Raw genomic sequence first — 19,475 nt, 5'->3', positions numbered from 1 at the left:
CCACCCAACCATGTGCCCTGCCAACACTGCTGGGGCTGGTCTTCATGGAAACCCTGGGCCTGCGCTGTCATGGCACTGCTGCTGGGGGCTCCATGGAAACTGCCTGCAGTGACGTGGGCAGGGGCTGCTGGGAAATGGAGTCTGTGCTCCTGATCCAGCCTGTGGCCTGGACTTTGCCTCCCTTGTGCTAAGAACTAAACTGAGACTGGATTACGAGCAGCTGTTAAGGACAAGATTAATGTCTTACATGTTTGTTGCAGGATTGTGAAATTAATACAGTGACTCTTATTTTACAAAGATTAATGGCTGATCGAGTGCTTGTGATTGGCAATGGAAGCAGGGAGCATGCTTTGGCCTGGAAATTAGCACAGTCTCCACATGTAAAACAAGTGCTTGTTGCTCCAGGAAATGCAGGAACAGCTGGAGATGGGAAAATTTCCAATTCAGGTATTTAAAAAAAAAAAAAAAAAGGTACAGGTACAATATAGAGGTAAGTGAATGGAAATATATATTGAATCAGTAGAAACAGGGTGTCTTTTCTCCTCCAAGTATGCAATCAGTTATAACCTACATAAATAATTTTTTGCTGTATAGTCTTTCTGAATTTTAGGACATCTGATAGAGTACCATATGATATGTTTTTAATGTAGTGCAAAGAATTAATTAAAAAAACCCAAAACCCATACATCTTGAGGACACAAAAATACAAACAGAGATCCAAAAAGTAATACAGTGAAATAAAATCCACTTTAAAAACTATTCTCAAAAGAAAATGTATTTGTGCTGCATATAGCTAACATAATTTATATTTAGCAGTATAAATAAGTATTATAAATTATCTTCAGTTGTTCACCCTAGACATGCTGCTCTTTAATTTGTTGTTCAGTTTCAGTTATGATAATATGTGGGTAGCAGGTGGTGTTCAGCTTCCCTTTCATCCTCATTACTTCATTTGAACACTTTATTAGCATAATTTGGGCTGGGGACTTTTTTTAGGGAGACTTTGATTTGATCTAGTGTGCAACTTTTATAACATAAGAGGTTATTTTTATCCTTTTCAGCTGTGTTAGTTAGTAACCAAGCAATCCTTGCCCAGTTCTGCAAAGATCATAACATTGGACTTGTGATAGTGGGACAAGAGGATCTTTTGGCAACTGGTAAGATTAAAATATTTTTGTCAGACAAGGGTAGAGTCTTGTTTTTAACTTAACTCGACTTAAACCTAATATGCTTATACTGTCTTTATTACACTAAAGTGTAAAAGACTAACTTGAACTGCTTGTATAAGTGCGAATAATTTTTTACATTTGGCAATGTCTAGCTGTTCTATGTATACACATTATATATATCATTTGATAGGAAATCACACGGTACTGGGGAAAAGCAGCTTTTTTATGCCTTCTTATATGCCATCACACTTCAGAGAAGGTATATGACCCAGGCCATGACCTTTTCCTTCATGCATAGTGTCACTCAGCCATTACTTTGGGATGTTACAAACAATGTAATTTGGTATCGGAGTCTAAAATAAAGAATATCGGTCAGTCAGAACTATAGTCGCAGGGTGGCCTCAGTGACAAAGCTAAAAGCTAATTATTAAAGGTCTTATGAAACCGAGTGATGAAATGTATGATGAATTCACATTTAAAATAACATTTTGGGTACAAACTGATTGCTACATCAAGGGGTGCAGCAGACTCCTGGGGGAGGTACTTTTGGCCTCTGTAGTAACCATGGCCTGGCCATTTCCAAAGAGATGACTTATCTTCTGGCAATCACTAGGAATTGTCGATTACTTGATGTCAGGTGGAGTGAGATGCTTTGGACCCACAGCAAAGGCAGCTCAGTTAGAGACCAGTCTAGGCTTTTCCAAAGCCTTTCTGGATCGGCATGGGATCCCAGCAGCAAGATGGAAAGCCTTCACCAATCCTCAGGAAGCATATAGGTTTGTTAACAGGTAAATTATCTGTTGCCTGCAACTTGCTTTTCAGGTTATCTGTATGTTTGACCTTTTCCTTGGGATTATTGCCGTGAACATGATCTGTCCTTTTATTTGCTGATAGATGTTTCATTTACAACTGGCTGTTGTTAAGCGCATTTAAAAAAAATCAAAGATGGGGATGGTCACTGGCAATTTTAATGTCATGAGAATTGTAATGGGAAGCTTTCCAAAAAACTGACTTTTCAAGTACAGGTGATGGAGTCTTATGCATGAGGATACCCATTTGCTATCTATGATAAGAGAAAAAAACCTCATATGAGGGGGGAAAAAAATACTGTAATGTACTTAACTGAACTTTTTCTTCAGATATTTGTCTAATGATCAGGCTTTCCTATGCACAAGCATAGACCTGGCAAAATTGTTTGCTGGGCAGTATGAAAGCAGCTCACAGCTGAAGTCCTTCCTCATTCTTACTTGTTCAGGGCCAGATGATAGGTCCCTTGGTCATACTGGTGAGCAGTTACACTGACTAGTAGTCCTGCTGAAATCAGTAGGATTCTTTGGGGGAGTCATCTGCTCCTAAGCAGTGATGTTCTGCTACTACAGTAAAACTGACCTACAAAAGAAGGCTGCTGCTGTATATCAGAGTCACTACAGAAGTTCTGCTTTGTGTTCATTCACTGACTACACACACTTTTTTTTTTCTTGTATCATATAGTAAGTGGAGTATAATTAGAACATGCCTTTTTAAAAACATTTAGTTGTTTTCCCTAAGAAATCTCTATAACTATATTATTGTCATGTAAAGGAACTTCAGTACACAAATAATAAATGGGATTAAACACAGAGAGAGAGAGAGCCTTTTATATTTCAGACAGACATGCTATACGTGCCAGAATACAAGGTCTCTGTGTGCTATTGCTACTGAATGTAGAAGCCAAAGATTATCTTACAGAAAGCCCAAAAAGGAAATGTCAAAGGAATGAGCTTCTGGATACGAAAGATTGCCCGTTTGTCTGAGTCATTCTGTGCATCACTTACTCAAATACTACATTTAGTTTTTGGCTGTTTACCATCTGGGACAGAGGTACAGGAGTAAGAATGTGCTTAAAATATTCAGAACTGGATAACTCATTCTGTGTTCAAAATAAGTGCTGTAATTTTGCAGCAAGTGCTCTGAATTCCTCTCTTGCTCTTCAAAAAAGCAGCTGAATCTCTGCTTGAAGTACAAGCCTCAGTTCTGCCTTAATTATGGATGCTTAAATGGTGCTTCTGAAATGCTGCTTAGTGTCGCATTTAATTGATCATTTATTCTTTCAAATTGTTTGAGACCTACCAAATAGTAGTATCCCTGGATTTAAAGAGGGGGAAGAGATTGGGGGCTGAGACACAGAAGTTAAATGATTTTTGTCCAAGGGTTCACAAAGAACAGTTGGAGCCAGTCCAAGAGCTCAAGAGTTCCTATTCCCCCTCCTGCACCTAGAGCCTAAGTCCATGATGAGCTTGTGTAACAACATGGCCTTCCAGAGTGGGATGGGAAGTATGTGTGCATGTATAAAATTCATCAACTATGCAGCTAAAAGGGAAAAATCTTGGAAGCACCGAACTTGAAAGTGTGCTTTTTGGAGGATGCAGTGGGGATATTTGGATCATGACTCTAATGTGACCTGTTTTTCTGTTAAAGCACAGACTTTCCTGCACTGGTTGTAAAGGCTGGTGGCCCAGCTGCTAGAAAAGAGGTAATTATTGCAGCCAGCAAAGAGGAAGCGTGTGAAGCTGTGCAAAAGATGATGCAGGTAAAATGCTTTTTCTTTAAATACTGTAAGGCTGATTGCCACTGTCCAGCGGTCTCTAAGAATTTACTTTGGAATCCCAGCCCATTTTGTAGCCCTAGCAAGCATTTTCACCACACCGTCCTATTGGCCTGGCTGGATCCAGAGTCTGAATTAATTTCTTACCTTGAGCTGATTCCTTCTCAAGTCAAAGCCTTGCCACTTCATGCAGCAGCAGCTTGTGCTACTTCAGCCTATGCTGTGTCTATTCTTGAGTAAAAGGAAGGCTGTGCCTCCAAGTCTGGCAGTGCCTGTGTTGCAGCCAAAATTAGGGTCTGGGTCTATGTGTAAGGATAAAGACACTATGGTACCACAGCACAGGTGGAAAGTGGGTCACCAAGTGAACTCTGAGTGACCTTGCCTCATGAAAAATAATGCAAGACCCCTGAAAGAGGTGTTGTGTGAAGAATTTGGGGCCAAGTGCAGAGCCACTTAAGTAACGTGTGCATGTAGCCTATAAAGGCTGTGTGTGGGCAGAGATCGGGGTGTGTCTGGGTGGATGTGTGGCTTTGAGGTTTAGGTTCTGTGTGTCTGAGGGCACGTGTGTGGGTAGTGTGGTCGAGGGAGTGACATTTGATTGAGGCCTGTGTTGGATATTGACTGGGGAGTGAGAGTATAGGAAGAGACTGACTGAAGGAGAAGATAGGCACTCCATGGAGGCTGTGCTGTGTATACTCCAGAGGCTCGAAGGTCTCCATGCAGTTGCTCCCCTCTGGACTTCTACATCAAGGTAGAGTTGGCTCCCTAGGCTTTTCCTCCCTGGGTGCATGCATTTTTGATGCAGAGTGGCCCTTTTACTTTATTAGTATGTATCGCCTCAATCCTTCCCCTCCCTTCTGTCCTTTTATTAGTTAAGCACCCTTGTTGGAAAGTCAGAGAGGTGGGAGGTAGGCCACCGCTGACCTGTACTGGAAGACGGATGGCCGGTGACCAATCAGACAGCAGAGATGAATAAAATTTACTTTTGCCCCTCTGTAATATATTCCACTCCTTCCTTCCTGTTATAGTTGTTTGATGTTTGTTGATTAGTTGTGGTTAATATTATTTGTTAAATTTTGTTAGTTGCTTTTGTTATTAATAAACCCTGTTATTCTTTCATTGCTAATTGAGTGCATGTGGTAGTTAACCCAACTTCATCTAATTGCCTGGTAAATTGGGTAGCAATAGATATACCCTGGTTTACCAGCTAATAGTCTGAGGGCCAAGAAACGCCTCCCTTTATGTGAGTGGACAGTATAAGGTACAGCCCATTGAGTGATATCACTTAATTAGGTGCTTAATTAAGTCTGTATAACACCTGCAGTTGTGGACCAGTTTTTCTTGTCCAGAGGTGTGTCTCGGCATCCACTTGGGTGGCATCCACTGACCTTTTCTGTGGACGGTGGGTGCTTTCTAGGATTCTTTTCTCTTGGTTGAACCCTGTGGCATCTAAGCAGGCTGGCACCTTTCAAATGCATTGTTTTTTTTCTTGAAAAGGGGATTGCTAAGAGAAGGACAGAGAAGATCTAACAGATGGCTATCACAGCTAATAACTACAGAATATTTCTAATGCAGGAAAACATGTTTGGGGAGTCTGGAGAGATGGTTGTCGTTGAGGAACTTCTTAAAGGGGAAGAACTTTCTGTACGTTGGTCAGTTTTGGCTCAACATTTTGCTTGTATTGCTGCTGCTTTGTTTGTCTAATAGTATGAATTATTTGTTTTGAATAGCTTATGCTCCATAGGGCAGCTACATAAGTAAATTTGTATAGTACACATTTTGAATTTGTGTTATTCATTATGTAACACTGTTCTACTTTTAACTATAAATGTACAGTACTTATGATCTGTAGGGGGATAAAAATAATAAAGAGAACAAAGTAACATAAAACGTGTGTTTGGATTTGTAGCTCTATCTGCTTTGTTATAATTCTTGTATTGCACCATTAGTTTTATCCTACTCCTTAGCTTACTTTTTGTGATTGTAGTGCTTTTCCCAGCCAGGGACTATAGCTATTGGTAGCCAACCTTTAGGTAAGTGTTCCCCACACAGAGGCTTCCTGTGCCACTTGTGGCATGCATGTCATAGTTTGGTTGCCCGTGCACTATTCTAACATGCAGGAGGAAATCCAAACTTGCCTCAATGGTAGTATATCTGTGACAACTGTTACTTGAACTCTGTATGCAAGGTTTTGCACACATTCAGCAACCACTTGCATATGCGTTTAATTTCAGGCTTGTAAAATAGTTCTATTTTAAGTCAACAGGATGACTTGTATGCCTTAAGATGTCCATTTCTTTAAACCTATGTCTGTGCAGGGCAGAGGTACCCTTAATTAGCTCTGCAGGCCCTATTATTAGTAGTAATAGCTAACCTACCTGTACTGCTTTTGGAGCCAGAGCTAGCATGTGTAGACCTGCCTCATCTATTTCTTGTGCCATATAGATATACCTTAAATGACTTGCTGGATCAGGACTTTGTCATACATAACCCTGTTCACTCTTAAGTCCATGTGAGCTACACTGCTGATTTCCTTGAGTGGGCAAAATAACTCATTTAGGTATGTTCTGTTCGTTTTTCCCCACAGTGCTTGTGCTTCACTGATGGAGTCACGGTTGCCCCCATGCCACTGGCCCAGGTCCACAGATATCTGATGGATGGAGACAGAGGTCCAAACACTGAGGGGTTGGGAGCTTTCTGTCCTGCACCTCAGGTATAGTGATTCTTTTGAGTTTATTTCTGAAATTGAATTGTGGGTGTAATGAAGCATTAGTGACCATTGTTGTTAAGAGCCCCAGTTGTATTGCCAGCACATTGGCACATCTCCCTCTGAAGTCAGGGGGAGCTGTGCTTGCAGAATGGCTGCAATGTAGTATCTCAGGGCTTGTCTACAGCATCTTTATGCTGGTTCTGGCAGCACCACCACTCAGTCTTGTTCAGCGTGTGTCAGATCCTGGAAGGAAACGGGGGAGCCACCCCAGAGTGGCCCTGAGGCAGACAGCCTAAGAGCAGCTACACTGATGTCCTATGGGGAGCTGGTGCTCATAGGGCAGGAGTGAATGGGTGGGCTGTGCTTTATGGTGGCACCTCTGGGTGCAGCACAGAGGCACAGCATAGAGATATACACAGAGTCCTGTTGTTTGTTCTTTAGGATTTCAAGTCTGAGTTTGGGACAGTGGCCTCCTGCCTTTTCTATTACTTTTTAGAGCTGATTCATAGATATTAGAGTTGGAAGGGACCTCAGCAGATCATTGAGTCCGACCCCCTGCCCTGGCCAGGAAAGAGCGCTGGGGTCAGATGACCCCAGCCAGGTGCTTGTTCAGTCTCCTTTTAAAGACCCCAAGGTAGGGGAGAGCACCACCTCCCTTGGGAGCCCATTCCAGATTCTGGCATCCCTTATTGTAAAGAAGTTTTTTCTGATGTCTAACCTGCATCTGCTCTCTGTTAGTTTGTGGCCATTGTTTCTAGGTACTCCAAAGGGTGCCCTGGTAAACAAAGCATCTCGTATCCCTTGCTAGGCACTTTTTTAAATCTGCAGGTCCAGATGCTCTCCACCCAAGAGTGCTGAGGGAGCTGGCAGGGTCCATCGTGGAGCCCTTGCCCCGGCTGTATGAGCATTTGTGGTCATCTGGCCAGGTGCCGGGGGATTGGAAACTGGCTAATGTGGTCCCAATCTTTAAGAAAGGGAGGAAGGAGGACCCAAGTAACAGTAGACCTGTAAGCCTCACCTCGCTGTTTGGGAAGATCTTGGAGAGAATCATCAAGGAATGCATCTGTGTGGGGGCCTGCAGGGAAGATCATGCTCAGGAGCAATTGCCATGGGTTCATCAAAGACAGGTCCTGCCTGACCAACCTGATTGGCTTTTATGACCAAGTAACTAAATCCTTGGACGATGGTGTCGCCATGGATGTAGTCTTTCTAGACTTTAAGAAGGTCTTTGACACTGTCTCTCACCCCATCCTCATCAATAAATTAAGCAACTGTGGCATTGATGCCTGCACAGTTGGATGGGTAAAAAATTGGCTGATGGGGCGCACCCAGAGAGTTGTGGTGGACAGGTTGTACTCAACCTGGCGAGATGTGAGCAGTGGGGTACCCCAGGGCTCGGTCCTCGGGCCCGCACTGTTTATCATCTTTATCAGCAACTTGGATGAGGGGGTGGAAAGTATGCTGTCGAAGTTTGCTGATGACACTAAGATGTGGGGCGAGGTGGACATACTTGAAGGGAGAGAGAGGCTGCAAATAGATTTAGACAGACTACAAAAGTGGGCAGATGAGAATAGGATGGGATTCAATGTATACAAATGCAGGGTGCTGCACCTTGGGAGAAGGAATCCACAGCATACATACAGGCTGGGGAGTTCCCTTCCTGAAAACACAGAGGCAGAAAGGGGTCTTGGAGTCTTTATTGACTCCAAGATAAACATGAGCCGCCAGTGTTGGATTGCAGCCAGCAAGGCCAGCCATACCTGGTCATGCATCCAAAGGTGCATCTCAAGCCAGTCCAGAGAGGTGATACTCCCCCTCTGTGCGACACTGGTTAGGCCGCAGTTGTAGTACTGCGTCCAGGACTGGGCACCACACTTCAAAAGGAATGTGGCCTGTAGAGCCTGGAGAGAGTTCAGAGGAGGGCCACCCACTTGGTGAGAGGGCAGCAGGACAGGCCCTACGAGGAGAGACTGAGCGACCTGAACTTGTTCAGCCTCAGCAAGAGGAGGCTGAGGGGGGACCTGGTGTCTGCCTACAAACTCATCAGGGGAGATCATCAGCAAATAGATAGAGCCCTTTTCTCCCCAGCACCACCTGGGGTGACAAGGAACAATGGTAATAAGCTAATGGAGAATAGGTTTAGGTTAGAGATCAGAAGGCAATATTTTACAGTTAGGGTGGCCAGAATCTGGAACCAGCTTCCCAGAGAAGTGGTCCTCGCCCCTACCTTGGGCAATTCAAGAGGAGGTTGGATGATCGCCTGTCTGTGGTCTTGTCAACCCAGCATTCATTCCTGCCTGAGGCAGGGGGGCAGGCTAGATGATCTGTTCAGGTCCCTCCTGACCCTAGCTACTATGAAACCTTGCTTTCTCCCCTGATGAATCTTTGTAGATGGCCACAAGATCACCTCTCAGCCTTCTCTTGCAGAGGCTGAAGAGATTCAGGTCCCTTAATCTCTCTTCATAGGGCCTTAGCTGCAGGCCCCTAACCATACGAGTGGCCCTCATCTGGACCCTCTCAAGGTTATCCACATCCCTCTTGAAGTGCAGTGCCCAAAATTGGACGCAGTACTCCAGATGCAGCCTCACCAGTGCTGCATAGAGGGGAAGTATCACCTCCCTAGACCTGTTTGTCATGTACCTGCTAATGCATGATAAAGTGTGGTTAGTGGTCATGTCCCTCCAACCTGACATAAGCATGCACTTAAGGGGTGGAGGTGAGAAAGGGCCTCTCTAATTCCCAGCATATCTGGTACCCTTTTTGTATCTCAAATATGAAGTTAGGAAATTATTTTTGATTCTTTAAAAAGCCAATGAGCTGTTTCAGCAAGGTATTGAATTACAGTATTTCTCTGCAAATGCTAAATTCACTGGCACAAAGTGAGCCACTACAGCCTGTTCTGCCAGTGTCCTAAGCCTCTCTTTTGTCAGCCTCGTTGGCGGAAAGGAATTATGAGTAGCCATAAGTGCTGTCACTTGAAAGAAAGTCCCCAGAAAGCCCAAAATTGCTCTCTACCCTTTAAGAACTCTGGTACAGTGCCTGTGTCCTGTGACGGAGGGGTAATGGCAGAGATGTTGTTGTGCCTCCAGTTATTCCTGGCTTCTGGACCAGCTTACGGGAGCAGGGAGTAGCCAAATACTGGTGAGGACTAGGGGCCGATCCAGCCCTCAGCCAGAACAGTGCATAGGAAAACAAAAAGGTGGGATAGCATTTCTCAACTCATGGGTCATGACCCAGAAGTGAGTTGCAAGAATATATGGAAGGGTCACAGACAAACTTTAAGAGTGTGTTGATCCATTTTTTAAAAATGGATTCGTCTTTAAAGGAGAAAATGTGGGAAACTGGCTTTTTCCTTGAAGGCTTTCAGAATTCTGGCCTGCAAGGGGCTGCTTAGGGCTCCCCTGCCCCACACACTGGGGGGGCTGGGGTCTGCAGGTGGGGGGCAGTGGGTCAGGAGTGAGGGGCGCTGGGTCAGGACTAGCCATGGATGTTTAAAAACAGGACCTGGTACAAAAAAGGTTGAGAACCACTGGGATAGAGCACTCAGCTCAACTCTGGTGCATGAATACATTTGGCCACAATGCTGAAGTAAGACCATATGTAGGCCTGAATGTAGAGTCCAATCCAGTGCACTCTGAACTTAGGGCAATCTTTCCATTGACTTTAGTGGATGTTAGATTGATCTCTTAAGGCAAAAAAACCCCCTCTGGTATATTTTAATAGGATTGTTTTGCCTTTAAGTAGAATGAGATTGTGTCCTTCCTGTTACTTTAATAGATGCCATGTTTCTATATTTAAAATCCTATTATATTGATTAAAAATACTTTAATTATTATAACTACATGGTGACATCTTTATTAGAAATCCTTTTGTCCTAACAGATTACCCAAAATAGCCTCAAATGTCGATCTGCTTAAATTTTAAGTGATTTACATAGCTTTAAACAGGTTTCCCATTACATGTCATAGTGTTATTTTCTAGACTGATCTATCACCTTTGAATATAACTATTATAAATGGACTGAGAATTAGCCGTGTCTCAGTTTCAATGTGTAACTTTCCATCATTGGTTTGGTGTTTTTTCCTCTTTGGAGCCTGATTCAAAACACTCACTGAGAATCTTTAAAAACACCACAGCTTTACCAAAAGCAACTGGAATAAATTAAAAGATTCCCACTGGCTTCTGTGAGCTCTGTAAGTAAGAGTTAATTGGCTTTCTGTGATGTAATAGAACATGTGGCTTGGATGCAATAAAAATGGGACGTATGCAGATTGTATTAACATTTTACTGCTTATCTGGAAATCATAAAACATTCTGAGTAAAGTTAAGCAGATAGCAAGAATACATTAGAGTTTTCAGAAGGAAAACACATTGCTTCAGTTGAAAGAAATGCTATATAATAGATTTTCAATCAAGCAGCTTTTTAATTAAATAAGATATCAGCCAACAAGTTTTTTTTTAATCACATTTACATGAACTTAAATTCCTATGAAATTCTTATGGAAACATGATACGGATACAAAATAAATGTGCTTACAGCCTATGCTTTCTAAAAGACACTCAGATGAATTATATCTTGAAGGGCTAGTATTTTCTCAATTTGTTGTTGTTCATCAGGTTCCAGAAGCTCTTCTACAGAAAATCAAAGATGCTATCTTTCAACCCATTGTTGATAGTATGAGACAAGAAGGAACACCGTATATAGGTAAGGAAGCATTCACTTGAATGACAGGGTAAAGTCACATCAGCTAATTGTTAGGGATTACATTTGAGCTCTTACTTGTTTTCATCAAAGAATAATATTCTGTTTTTCCATTCTAGTTTAAATTTCACTAGCTTGGCTTATAGTTTTAAGCACCTTAATTTCTGGCAATTCAAGGGTTTTATTATGCTTAGGGTTTTTTTCCTAATACATGGAGAAATGGAAGGGCTATGTGTTATCTGTTATCTGTAAAACAGAAGCATTGGCTGGCCTGAGACTGCTAGTTGTATTAAGTTGTAGGAACTCTGCCTTTCATCACAGCACTCAGTTTCATTAAGGGAGGGAAGTGAACCACAACAACTAAAGGATATTCAATGTTAATCGACCTTGGCTATAAAAACTATCATCTTTTGTGGATAAAACCTGCCAGCTGCAGATGGATGATACTTAGCTGTAGCTCATATATTAACTGCAGCTGTATAATTCACCCCTGTATTCAGCAATGAGAGTATTGAAGAACTCTGTCAGAAAATTAATTTGCAAAAGGGGTTGATGCCAAATGAGAGAGAGTGGTGTCAACAGTCACTTCATGCCAGTGGCTGTCATTGACACTGAGGTAATACCAGGATAATGCATTAAATTAATTGGAACCCAGTTCTGGAAGATCTCAGGCTTTCTTTTGAGTTACTAATTATTTCATACTGTCAGAAGCATGCTAAGAAATTAGTAGGTGATTAATTATGTTCATCACTACCTTGGAAACACCAGGCACCTGGCAGGACTGAGTCTTTAATGCAGCTCTTTCTTTGAAGATATTCAAGGACTTGTCAGTGAAAGGTTAATCTCTGATCACAAAGTACTTGTTTGTATTGCTGCAGGTCTTAAATAATTTGTTATTTATGTTAAACAGTTTGTAATAATAAAAATGCTCAGCTGTGGATTTTGGTAGGAATTTGTACTAGTAATAATATAGACATTCCTATCTATTGCAGTGCATTAAAGGGACTTCATTCAATTATACAGTGCAACATAAAAGCCATTCCTGCACAGGGTTTTTCTTTTGGAAGTTGTGTTTGCATCTTCTGAAGATCTCTCTACATCTGCAGTCTCCAACTGAGGGGCTGTAGTAGAGGGCGGACTGTTTTGTGGCTTTTTTGTTTTGTTTTTTTTTATGTTCTTGAATGAGCTTTGTTCTCCCCTTGCTTTTTACTCCAGGGCTGTCCAACTTCTGGGCAGCCACAGGCTGCAGACCTGGGGGCATTACCCTGTGCAGGTGGTCAAGCAGGCAAACACATCCCAGCTCTCTTCCCATCCCCACCCTGCACAGCTCAGCCATGCCCACTCTTCTGTTTTACCCCTGCCCCCCACCCCATCATGTGTGCCATGTGGGTGGCCTAGCTTCTCTCTCAACTGTGTACACAGCCCTCTCCCCAACCTAACCATCTGGGCCAGCCACCCTGCAGCACAGGTAACTGGGCCCTCTGCAAGCAGCCAGGATGGGAGGGGGTACTGTGCATGTGGCCTGCATGGGTAGAAGAGTAGGGGAGCTAGACTGCCCAGCACTCCTCCTGCTGTGCACACGGTGTGGGTAGCCTAGCTCCCCACCAGGTGGGCAGCATCCCTTTCTCCCCTGCAGCACAGGCAACTCAGCTTACCCTGTCATGCGTGGATATTGGCAGTGTGGACAGACAAGTTTTGCTATGCAGCTTGGGCACTCCAGCTCCCTCCCAGCTGCCACAGAAGGAACAACTGGCCAGCCCAGGTTCTGGGTAGTTGCTGATAGCCATGGAGCCCAGGCTGGCCAGAGCTTGGGCCAGCTGTAGCTTGGAGGCTGCCAACAGCTGCTGCCTCCCAGCCCCAGGCTCTGGGGAGGCAGCAGATGCCAGCGATGCTTCCTGCTGTGTTGCACTCCCCACCGCTTCTGCAGAGCAGTGTGTGGAACCCAGCGCAGTAGGGCACATTGGGGGCCCAGAAAGCTGCCTGCCATTCCAAGCTCCCCGTTGGCCTGGGCACACTTCCCCTGCAGGCGGGGGCAGCAGGAAGGGGCACAACCCTGCAGGAAGGGGCACAACCCTGCGTGCTGCCCATGCTGCTCCTGTGCATACAGGGGAAGTGTGACCCAGACAGTGCGGAGCTTGCAGCAGCAGACGGCTTCCCTGTGTGGCCCCTGTGTGCGCTGCCAGTCTGGGTCGCAAACGCTGTGCTCAAGGCCCTGCTGCCCTCCCTGGGCACAAATTCAGAAAAAGAATGCTAATGAACAGCATAGCAGGGAGCATTGCCAGTATCTGCTGCCTCCCCGGAGCCTGGGGCCAGGTCTGGGGCTGGGAGGCAGATGGGGCTGAGGCCAGGGCCCGGGAGACAGCAGCTGTTCGCTGCCTCCCAGCTGCAGCTGGCCCAGCTGGATAGCTGCTGATTAGCCACGGAGCCTGGGGTGGGGGGCTTTTGGTGGGGGGCAAGGGTCATGAGCAGGGCTAGGAGGTCTGTTGTGGAGGGACCTCCACAAAACAAATACACAAGATCAAAAGGAGTATCAGAAATTTTTTATTTATTGTCACTAGGTTTACAATTTGATATTTACGGAAAAAGTGGGGCGGGGGGCAACATTTATGATGATTAACTATAATAATATGCAATGTATCCTGCCATGTATCCCCTGCCCTCATTTTGTTTTTCTGGCATGCTGGCACTTCCAAGTAGACATTGTGGGGGGTTTTGGCACTCCGGTCAAAAAAATGTTGCCTACCCCTGGGCTAACCCTTGACTTTGGAGGGGAGGCTGAGGGAACTGGGCTTATTTAGTCTTTAGAAGAGAAGTCTGGGGGGGGGGATTTAATAGCAGCCTTTAACTACCTGAAGGGTGGTTAGAAAGAGGATGGAGCTGGACTGTTCTTCATGGTGTCAGATGTCAGGACAAGGAGTGATGATCCTAAGGTGCAGCAAGGGGAGTTTAGGTTAGATAGGAGGAAAAGCCTTATCGCAAGAAGAGTAGTAAACCATTGGAACAAGCTCTCCCCAGAGAAATGATGGAGTCTCCATCCTTAGAAATTCTTAAGACCTGGCTAGAAAAAGCATTGGCTGGGATGATCTAGTTGGGGACGGTCCTGCTTTGAGGAGGTGGTAGAACTAGATGACCACCTGAAGTTTTCTTCCAACCCTAATGTTCTATGATTCAAAGATTGCATGCAGCTCCCAGGCTGCCATTGGGCAGCTCTGTCTTTATTTTAACACAAAATATGTGTCTTATCATTGGAGTGTTGGGCCTTAAAGAATTTTTAAGGAATACATATGCTAGCAGAATCCTTTGGCACAGGCTTCCTTTATTTTGCATGAATTCATCCCACTTTTTAGATTACTGTGCTGCATTTAAAGTAGTGGGGAAAAAAAAACCTTTTGGACTAACTTGTATAGTTCTGTGGCTCTGCTTTCTGTTCAGGTGTGCTGCAAACAAGATTAATGCTGACCAAAGATGGTGTGAAAGTATTAAACTTTAAGTGTCACTTTGGTGACCCTGAGTGCCAGGTGAGTGAGAGATCTTGAATTTACTCAATTTTCTACATCAAAATGTAATAGTTTACTTTATTGAACTGGATACACATCTCCTCTACCAGAAACATATGCATCTACAAGAGAAAGTCTTAGAAAACTTACAGAGTAACTGTTTAAAAAATGAACTAGTTGGCATTTATTGTCTTTGACATGTTCAGCTATTGTCTTTTAAGTCACTGAAGAATTGTTATTCAAATACTTGTTTGAACTAGGTAAAAGAGCCTATGCAGTTCCTCAAGCTAAATTCTATTATTTCACACTGGGGCTGCATAGGATTGTTACTTTCCATATCCTATTAGGAATAATTGCTGTAAATAAATGTGCATGAACTTTCTGAATCTGCAGATGTACAAAATATACTATTTTCAGTCCCACAAGTGCAGTGTTTGTTCAGTAAGTTGAATTTCATGCATATCAGTTCCCGGAGAAAAGCTTAATGATTTTTTTTTTCATTGAATTCAGCAGTTGAGCAAAATTACATTTAGCTCTATTGCTGTGAACGTGTCTTTGCAGGTAATTCTTCCACTGCTAAAAAATGACTTTTATGAAGTGATTGAAGCAATAATTGAAGGCAAACTCTGCAGCCTCATGCCAGTGTGGTCAGAAAACAGTACTGCTGTGTCTGTGGTTATGATAAGTAAAGGATACCCAGGAGACTATGCTAATGGCATGGAAATAACAGGTGATTTGTTTTGTTTTTATTTTAGCATAGCAGTTACAAGAAGAGGCATAGTGAGTCTGAATTTAGCCCTTCTCCCAAAGAACCATATTGCTGTTTGTACAGTGCACATTTGTGGAGGTGAAGTATAAGGAGATTTTCTTCATAGCGTCCTGAATAGAAACCTTTCATGGTCATTAATTGGACAGGGGTATATTTCAAAGTCCCATGGAGTGAACTGTTTAAAGGTACCTTATTCTCTAAGGACCAGTCTCTGGTTTGAAATTGTGATGAGAGAGGGCAGTAGAGCCCTAGCTGTCCCTGGAGGAATTCTGGAGACAGGAGAATTCTTCCAGAGTCAGTTCATGAAGCTGAAGCACAGATTTCTAGCTCATCCTTTCTGGCACCAGGTCTGCTTTGCTGGCTGGTGGGTCAGATGAGCCATCTGTCTAGGTCACAGCACCTCTGGGGAGTGCATGCTAGAATTGGAGCTTTCCCTGTGCTAGCCTTGGCCTGTCATTCCTCTCCATATATCGTCTACAAGTGCAGAGAGAAGGCCAAGTTATACAGCCCCCTCCTACTGCAGCATGATATTTCTGGAGCTAGACTGCCTTTAGATACTCCTGCTGCTACTACTTTCCCTCTCCAGCACAGCCCTTGTCTTTATTTGTTCTGTAGTGTCTTAGACAAATGTGTGTTTCAGATGTTAGAGCTACGCCTGAGGAATGCTGAGTTTTGACAAAACAGTAAAAGCAGGGAAATCTTTCCCTTGCAAGGCCCATACTTTTCACAATTATAATTTTCTTTGTGTTTATTTATCGTGTCACACTCTTTCACATTGTACTTGCATGGACATGCAGTATTCTGGCACCTGTCTTAAAACTGTGCCCACAGGCATTTACATTTGTATCAGACTCGTGAAACATAGCCAGCTTTGGCTCACAACCTACATAGTGAGTCAACCCTAACAGCTTCACCAAAGCAGAAATGATTTCATCTGCTGATTTTAAAAACTGCTTTTAGCTCTTTGTGAGACTGGGAGAGGCTTGATTTTTCTCTCTCTCTCTGTCTCTTTACTGATTATATATAGAAACAAATCAAAATAATTAGTTTGCTCTAATAGTGACCAGGAATGATGAGAACCATCTACAAGTATTCAAAGAGCACCAACGTCAAAGTGGGTGAAGAACTGATTGTCGTGTCATCCAGTTCAGAGAGATGTAGCAGAATGAAAAGAGAATTGAGACTTAAATATTGTGTTACTGTGGACTAGCTTCTCAAGGGAAATCTGATCTCTGAATAAGTTTGTTCAGTCTAATATAAAATGATTATAAAAAACAGTATATAGAACCATGTGTGGGCAGGGAGATAATGTAGATGTCCTAATCCATCCCTCTTATCCTTGACTTCTTTTCTGTGAGCTGGTGTTTCTTATGGCAATCTCAGTAAAAAAGCCCAGGGTAAAGTTGGCATGCGAGCAGCGGTAACTTCCCACATAGAGGAGTTCTTTTCAGGAGAGAGTTAAGCCATGTTAGGAGCTGTGGAAAAACTGGCCGTACTCCTGTCTGTGTGCTTTTGCTACAAATAAAGAAAGAATATCACCTGTTGACACTTTCACCACATTGTGTTTGGTTTTAAAAAGTCATGAAACTACAAGTTCTGCTTACATTTCTAGGTCTTCTTCAGGCGAAAGAGCTGGGAGTGGAGGTGTTCCATTCAGGCACAACAGTGAAAGACGGCAAAGTGGTGACGAATGGTGGAAGAGTCCTTACCGTAACAGCTGTCAAGGAGGATTTGATGTCAGCACTAGAAGAAGCCAACGAAGGAGTGGCAGCCATACAGTTCCATGGTGCCATTTATTGGAAGGATGTTGGTTACCCAATTTTAGGATTTCTCACACAGTCTGTGTATGTAAGCAAAGGCACTAGTGGAGATAAGTAGTAGTCCAAAAATCATTCAGACTGTTGCAGTTCTGTGATGGACAACAGTTTTGTCACTGTTAAAAGAAATGTGCTGTTAATTCTTTTCAGAGGCCCAGTATGCAAAGGAAGAAGCATGGAAACTTTGACCAGCAATATTTTGATTGATCACTGTGAACAACCAACTGAAAGTAATACCATATCAGGTAAAGTCAGGCCAGGGCTGCAAACTTGCTTGGTATTTTGAATGTAGAAGGAATTCCTTCACTGAGGTGGGCAGAGTGGCCCTTCTATGCAGGTATTTTATATGAGTAATGAGGCAATTATTGCACTTAAATTTGATTGGACAAGGACCTAAATGCTCCTTTCCTTCATCTCTTCCTTGTCTACTAAATCAATTCTTTAGTTAAGACAGGGAAATGTCATTCCTGATTATTGAGGTCCCTGGCTTGAACTTTGATGCACTAGACCGGTGGTCTCCAAAGTGGGGTGCACGAGATGATCCATTGGGTTGCGGGAAGAAAATATTACAACTTCTATTTCTATTTATAGAAATATACATATATTGGGGGTGCGTGCTCAAAACATTTTTACTGATAGGGGTGCGCGATCAAAAAAGTTTGGAGACCACTGCACTAGACTACTGTAGTGTAGTTAACCAGGCCATCAATATAATTGTAAATACAGCATATTATTGGATAGTGAAATGACAGTTTATCTCACTGGATAGCTGTTACTGTATATTTTCTATCAGCCAGCCAGGGTTGTGGTAGCAAAGTGTAATATATAAAAAGTTGCTTGTGATCTTGTTAACCACATTTGAAATCTGCTGCTTTTTTTTTTTTTATTAACAACAGTGATACTCTCTGAGAAGGGTTTATGTTAGGCCCCTGGCAGATTTTTACATTTAAGACATGATTAACCAGTTAGATGTTACAGTTGCGTGTTACAAAATATGTGTAATAACTTTTGTGGCTGTTCCTATCATGTCTTAAATTGCACGTGTGGCCAGGCATCAGTGAATTAGGGCTCCCTGCCTTGGTGTGCATGGGAGCTGTGATCAGCTGCCATTCCCAGCCTTGGGGGTGCATTGGAGCCTTTGATGGTGCTGTGCCCTGGAGGCTGGGAGCAGGAGCTAATTGGGGTGGAGCCCTGAGTCAAAGATTGAGGTGTGCTTTCAGGGCTGGGAGCAGTAGTCAGCTGATCAGGGCTCCCACCCTCTGGGGTGCACTGGAGCCCTTGACTCCCATGCACTCCTGAAGCTAGGAGTGGCGATCATCTGATTTACTTGCTTCTTGCTGGTCCAGGGAAAACCCAGGATCACGACTACCAAAGTAGCTATTGAGCAGTTTTCACAGAAACTCTGATTTCAGGCAGGCTCTGTGCTTTTGGCAGGCTCACTGCAAAAATAAATAAACTTAACAGGAAGCAAAGAAAAGCTCACAGGAAGCCCTGCAACAGGCTGCTGCAAGCAGCCTTGCTCTGCCACCCTCTCCCCTGTGTGTTCCCCCTCCCCCTGTACTTCAAGACTACAGGGCTTCCCACGTGCTTTTCTCTGCTTGCTGGTAACTTTGCTTGTTTATTCATTTTATTTTTGTAGTGAGCTCATCAAAAGTGCAGAGCCTACTGCTTGGGGATGGCCTGAAACTGCAGCTTAATTACCATGATTAAGCTCGGGGGAAGCCATTAATCCACGTTTAATAACGTGGATTAATGGCTTCCCTGGGCTTAATCAAGGTAATTAAACTGTGGTTTTGGGCCATGTGGCAGTCTGCAGGGAGGGGTGGGACTGTCAGGGCCCCTTGGCTGATCAGAGGTGTGGGGGGACCCCATGGCATTCAGCCTGTGAAAATGGCAGCCAGCCCCAGGATCTGCCTGTGAAATCAGCCAGCTGCCTCCAAATTTAGTAGAGTGTACTAAACTTGCAGTGTAGTGAGATTGTGTGATCCCTGATCCCACAATCATGTCTCCTGCCATGCTATGTGTGCATGGTAGGAGGTGGGATTGTGGGCTTGCACATTTAATCCTACAGCCTGTTTAACTGAACATCTGCCAGGGGCTTTGGTTATGTAACTGTGCTTTTAAAGTGGATTAAAAAGAGATACCAGCTGTTAGCAAATGACTGATGAATACTGTTCACTACAGCTTACAAATATTGAGCAGTAAAACTAGTAGCATCACAATGTGA

At 43.6% G+C, this 19,475-nt stretch overlaps 1 protein-coding gene across 24 annotated transcripts in view; it reads left to right on the top strand.

Moving 5' to 3' along the window:
* LOC109302469 (trifunctional purine biosynthetic protein adenosine-3-like) overlaps positions 1 to 19,475 on the top strand; it is a 63,394-nt gene that overhangs the window by 18,668 nt on the left and 25,251 nt on the right. For 18 of the 24 annotated variants that reach the window (XR_002098794.1, XR_002098795.1, XM_019524001.1 and 15 more), the window contains exons 2-12: positions 299 to 447; positions 1,062 to 1,157; positions 1,783 to 1,957; positions 3,627 to 3,738; positions 5,329 to 5,397; positions 6,341 to 6,466; positions 11,081 to 11,168; positions 14,598 to 14,683; positions 15,224 to 15,392; positions 17,044 to 17,275; positions 17,399 to 17,493. Coding sequence is in view for 22 of the 24 variants with exons in the window: in XM_019524001.1 (XP_019379546.1) it covers positions 303 to 447; positions 1,062 to 1,157; positions 1,783 to 1,957; positions 3,627 to 3,738; positions 5,329 to 5,397; positions 6,341 to 6,466; positions 11,081 to 11,168; positions 14,598 to 14,683; positions 15,224 to 15,392; positions 17,044 to 17,275; positions 17,399 to 17,493 (1,393 nt within the window). In the remaining 2 variants the exon portion in view is untranslated. Of the gene's footprint in view, positions 1 to 298; positions 448 to 1,061; positions 1,158 to 1,782; positions 1,958 to 3,626; positions 3,739 to 5,304; positions 5,460 to 6,340; positions 6,467 to 11,080; positions 11,169 to 14,597; positions 14,684 to 15,223; positions 15,393 to 17,043; positions 17,280 to 17,398; positions 17,494 to 19,475 lie in introns of those variants that run through there. The other 6 variants (XM_019524019.1, XM_019524018.1, XM_019524003.1 and 3 more) reach the window with 5 other exon arrangements.

This window comes from Gavialis gangeticus, unplaced genomic scaffold (assembly GCF_001723915.1).
Source record: "Gavialis gangeticus isolate Ggan-Ray unplaced genomic scaffold, GavGan_comp1, whole genome shotgun sequence".
Lineage (NCBI taxonomy): Eukaryota > Metazoa > Chordata > Crocodylia > Gavialidae > Gavialis > Gavialis gangeticus.
Note: the sequence above shows the minus strand (reverse complement) of the source record. Positions and strands in the feature narration are given on the sequence as shown.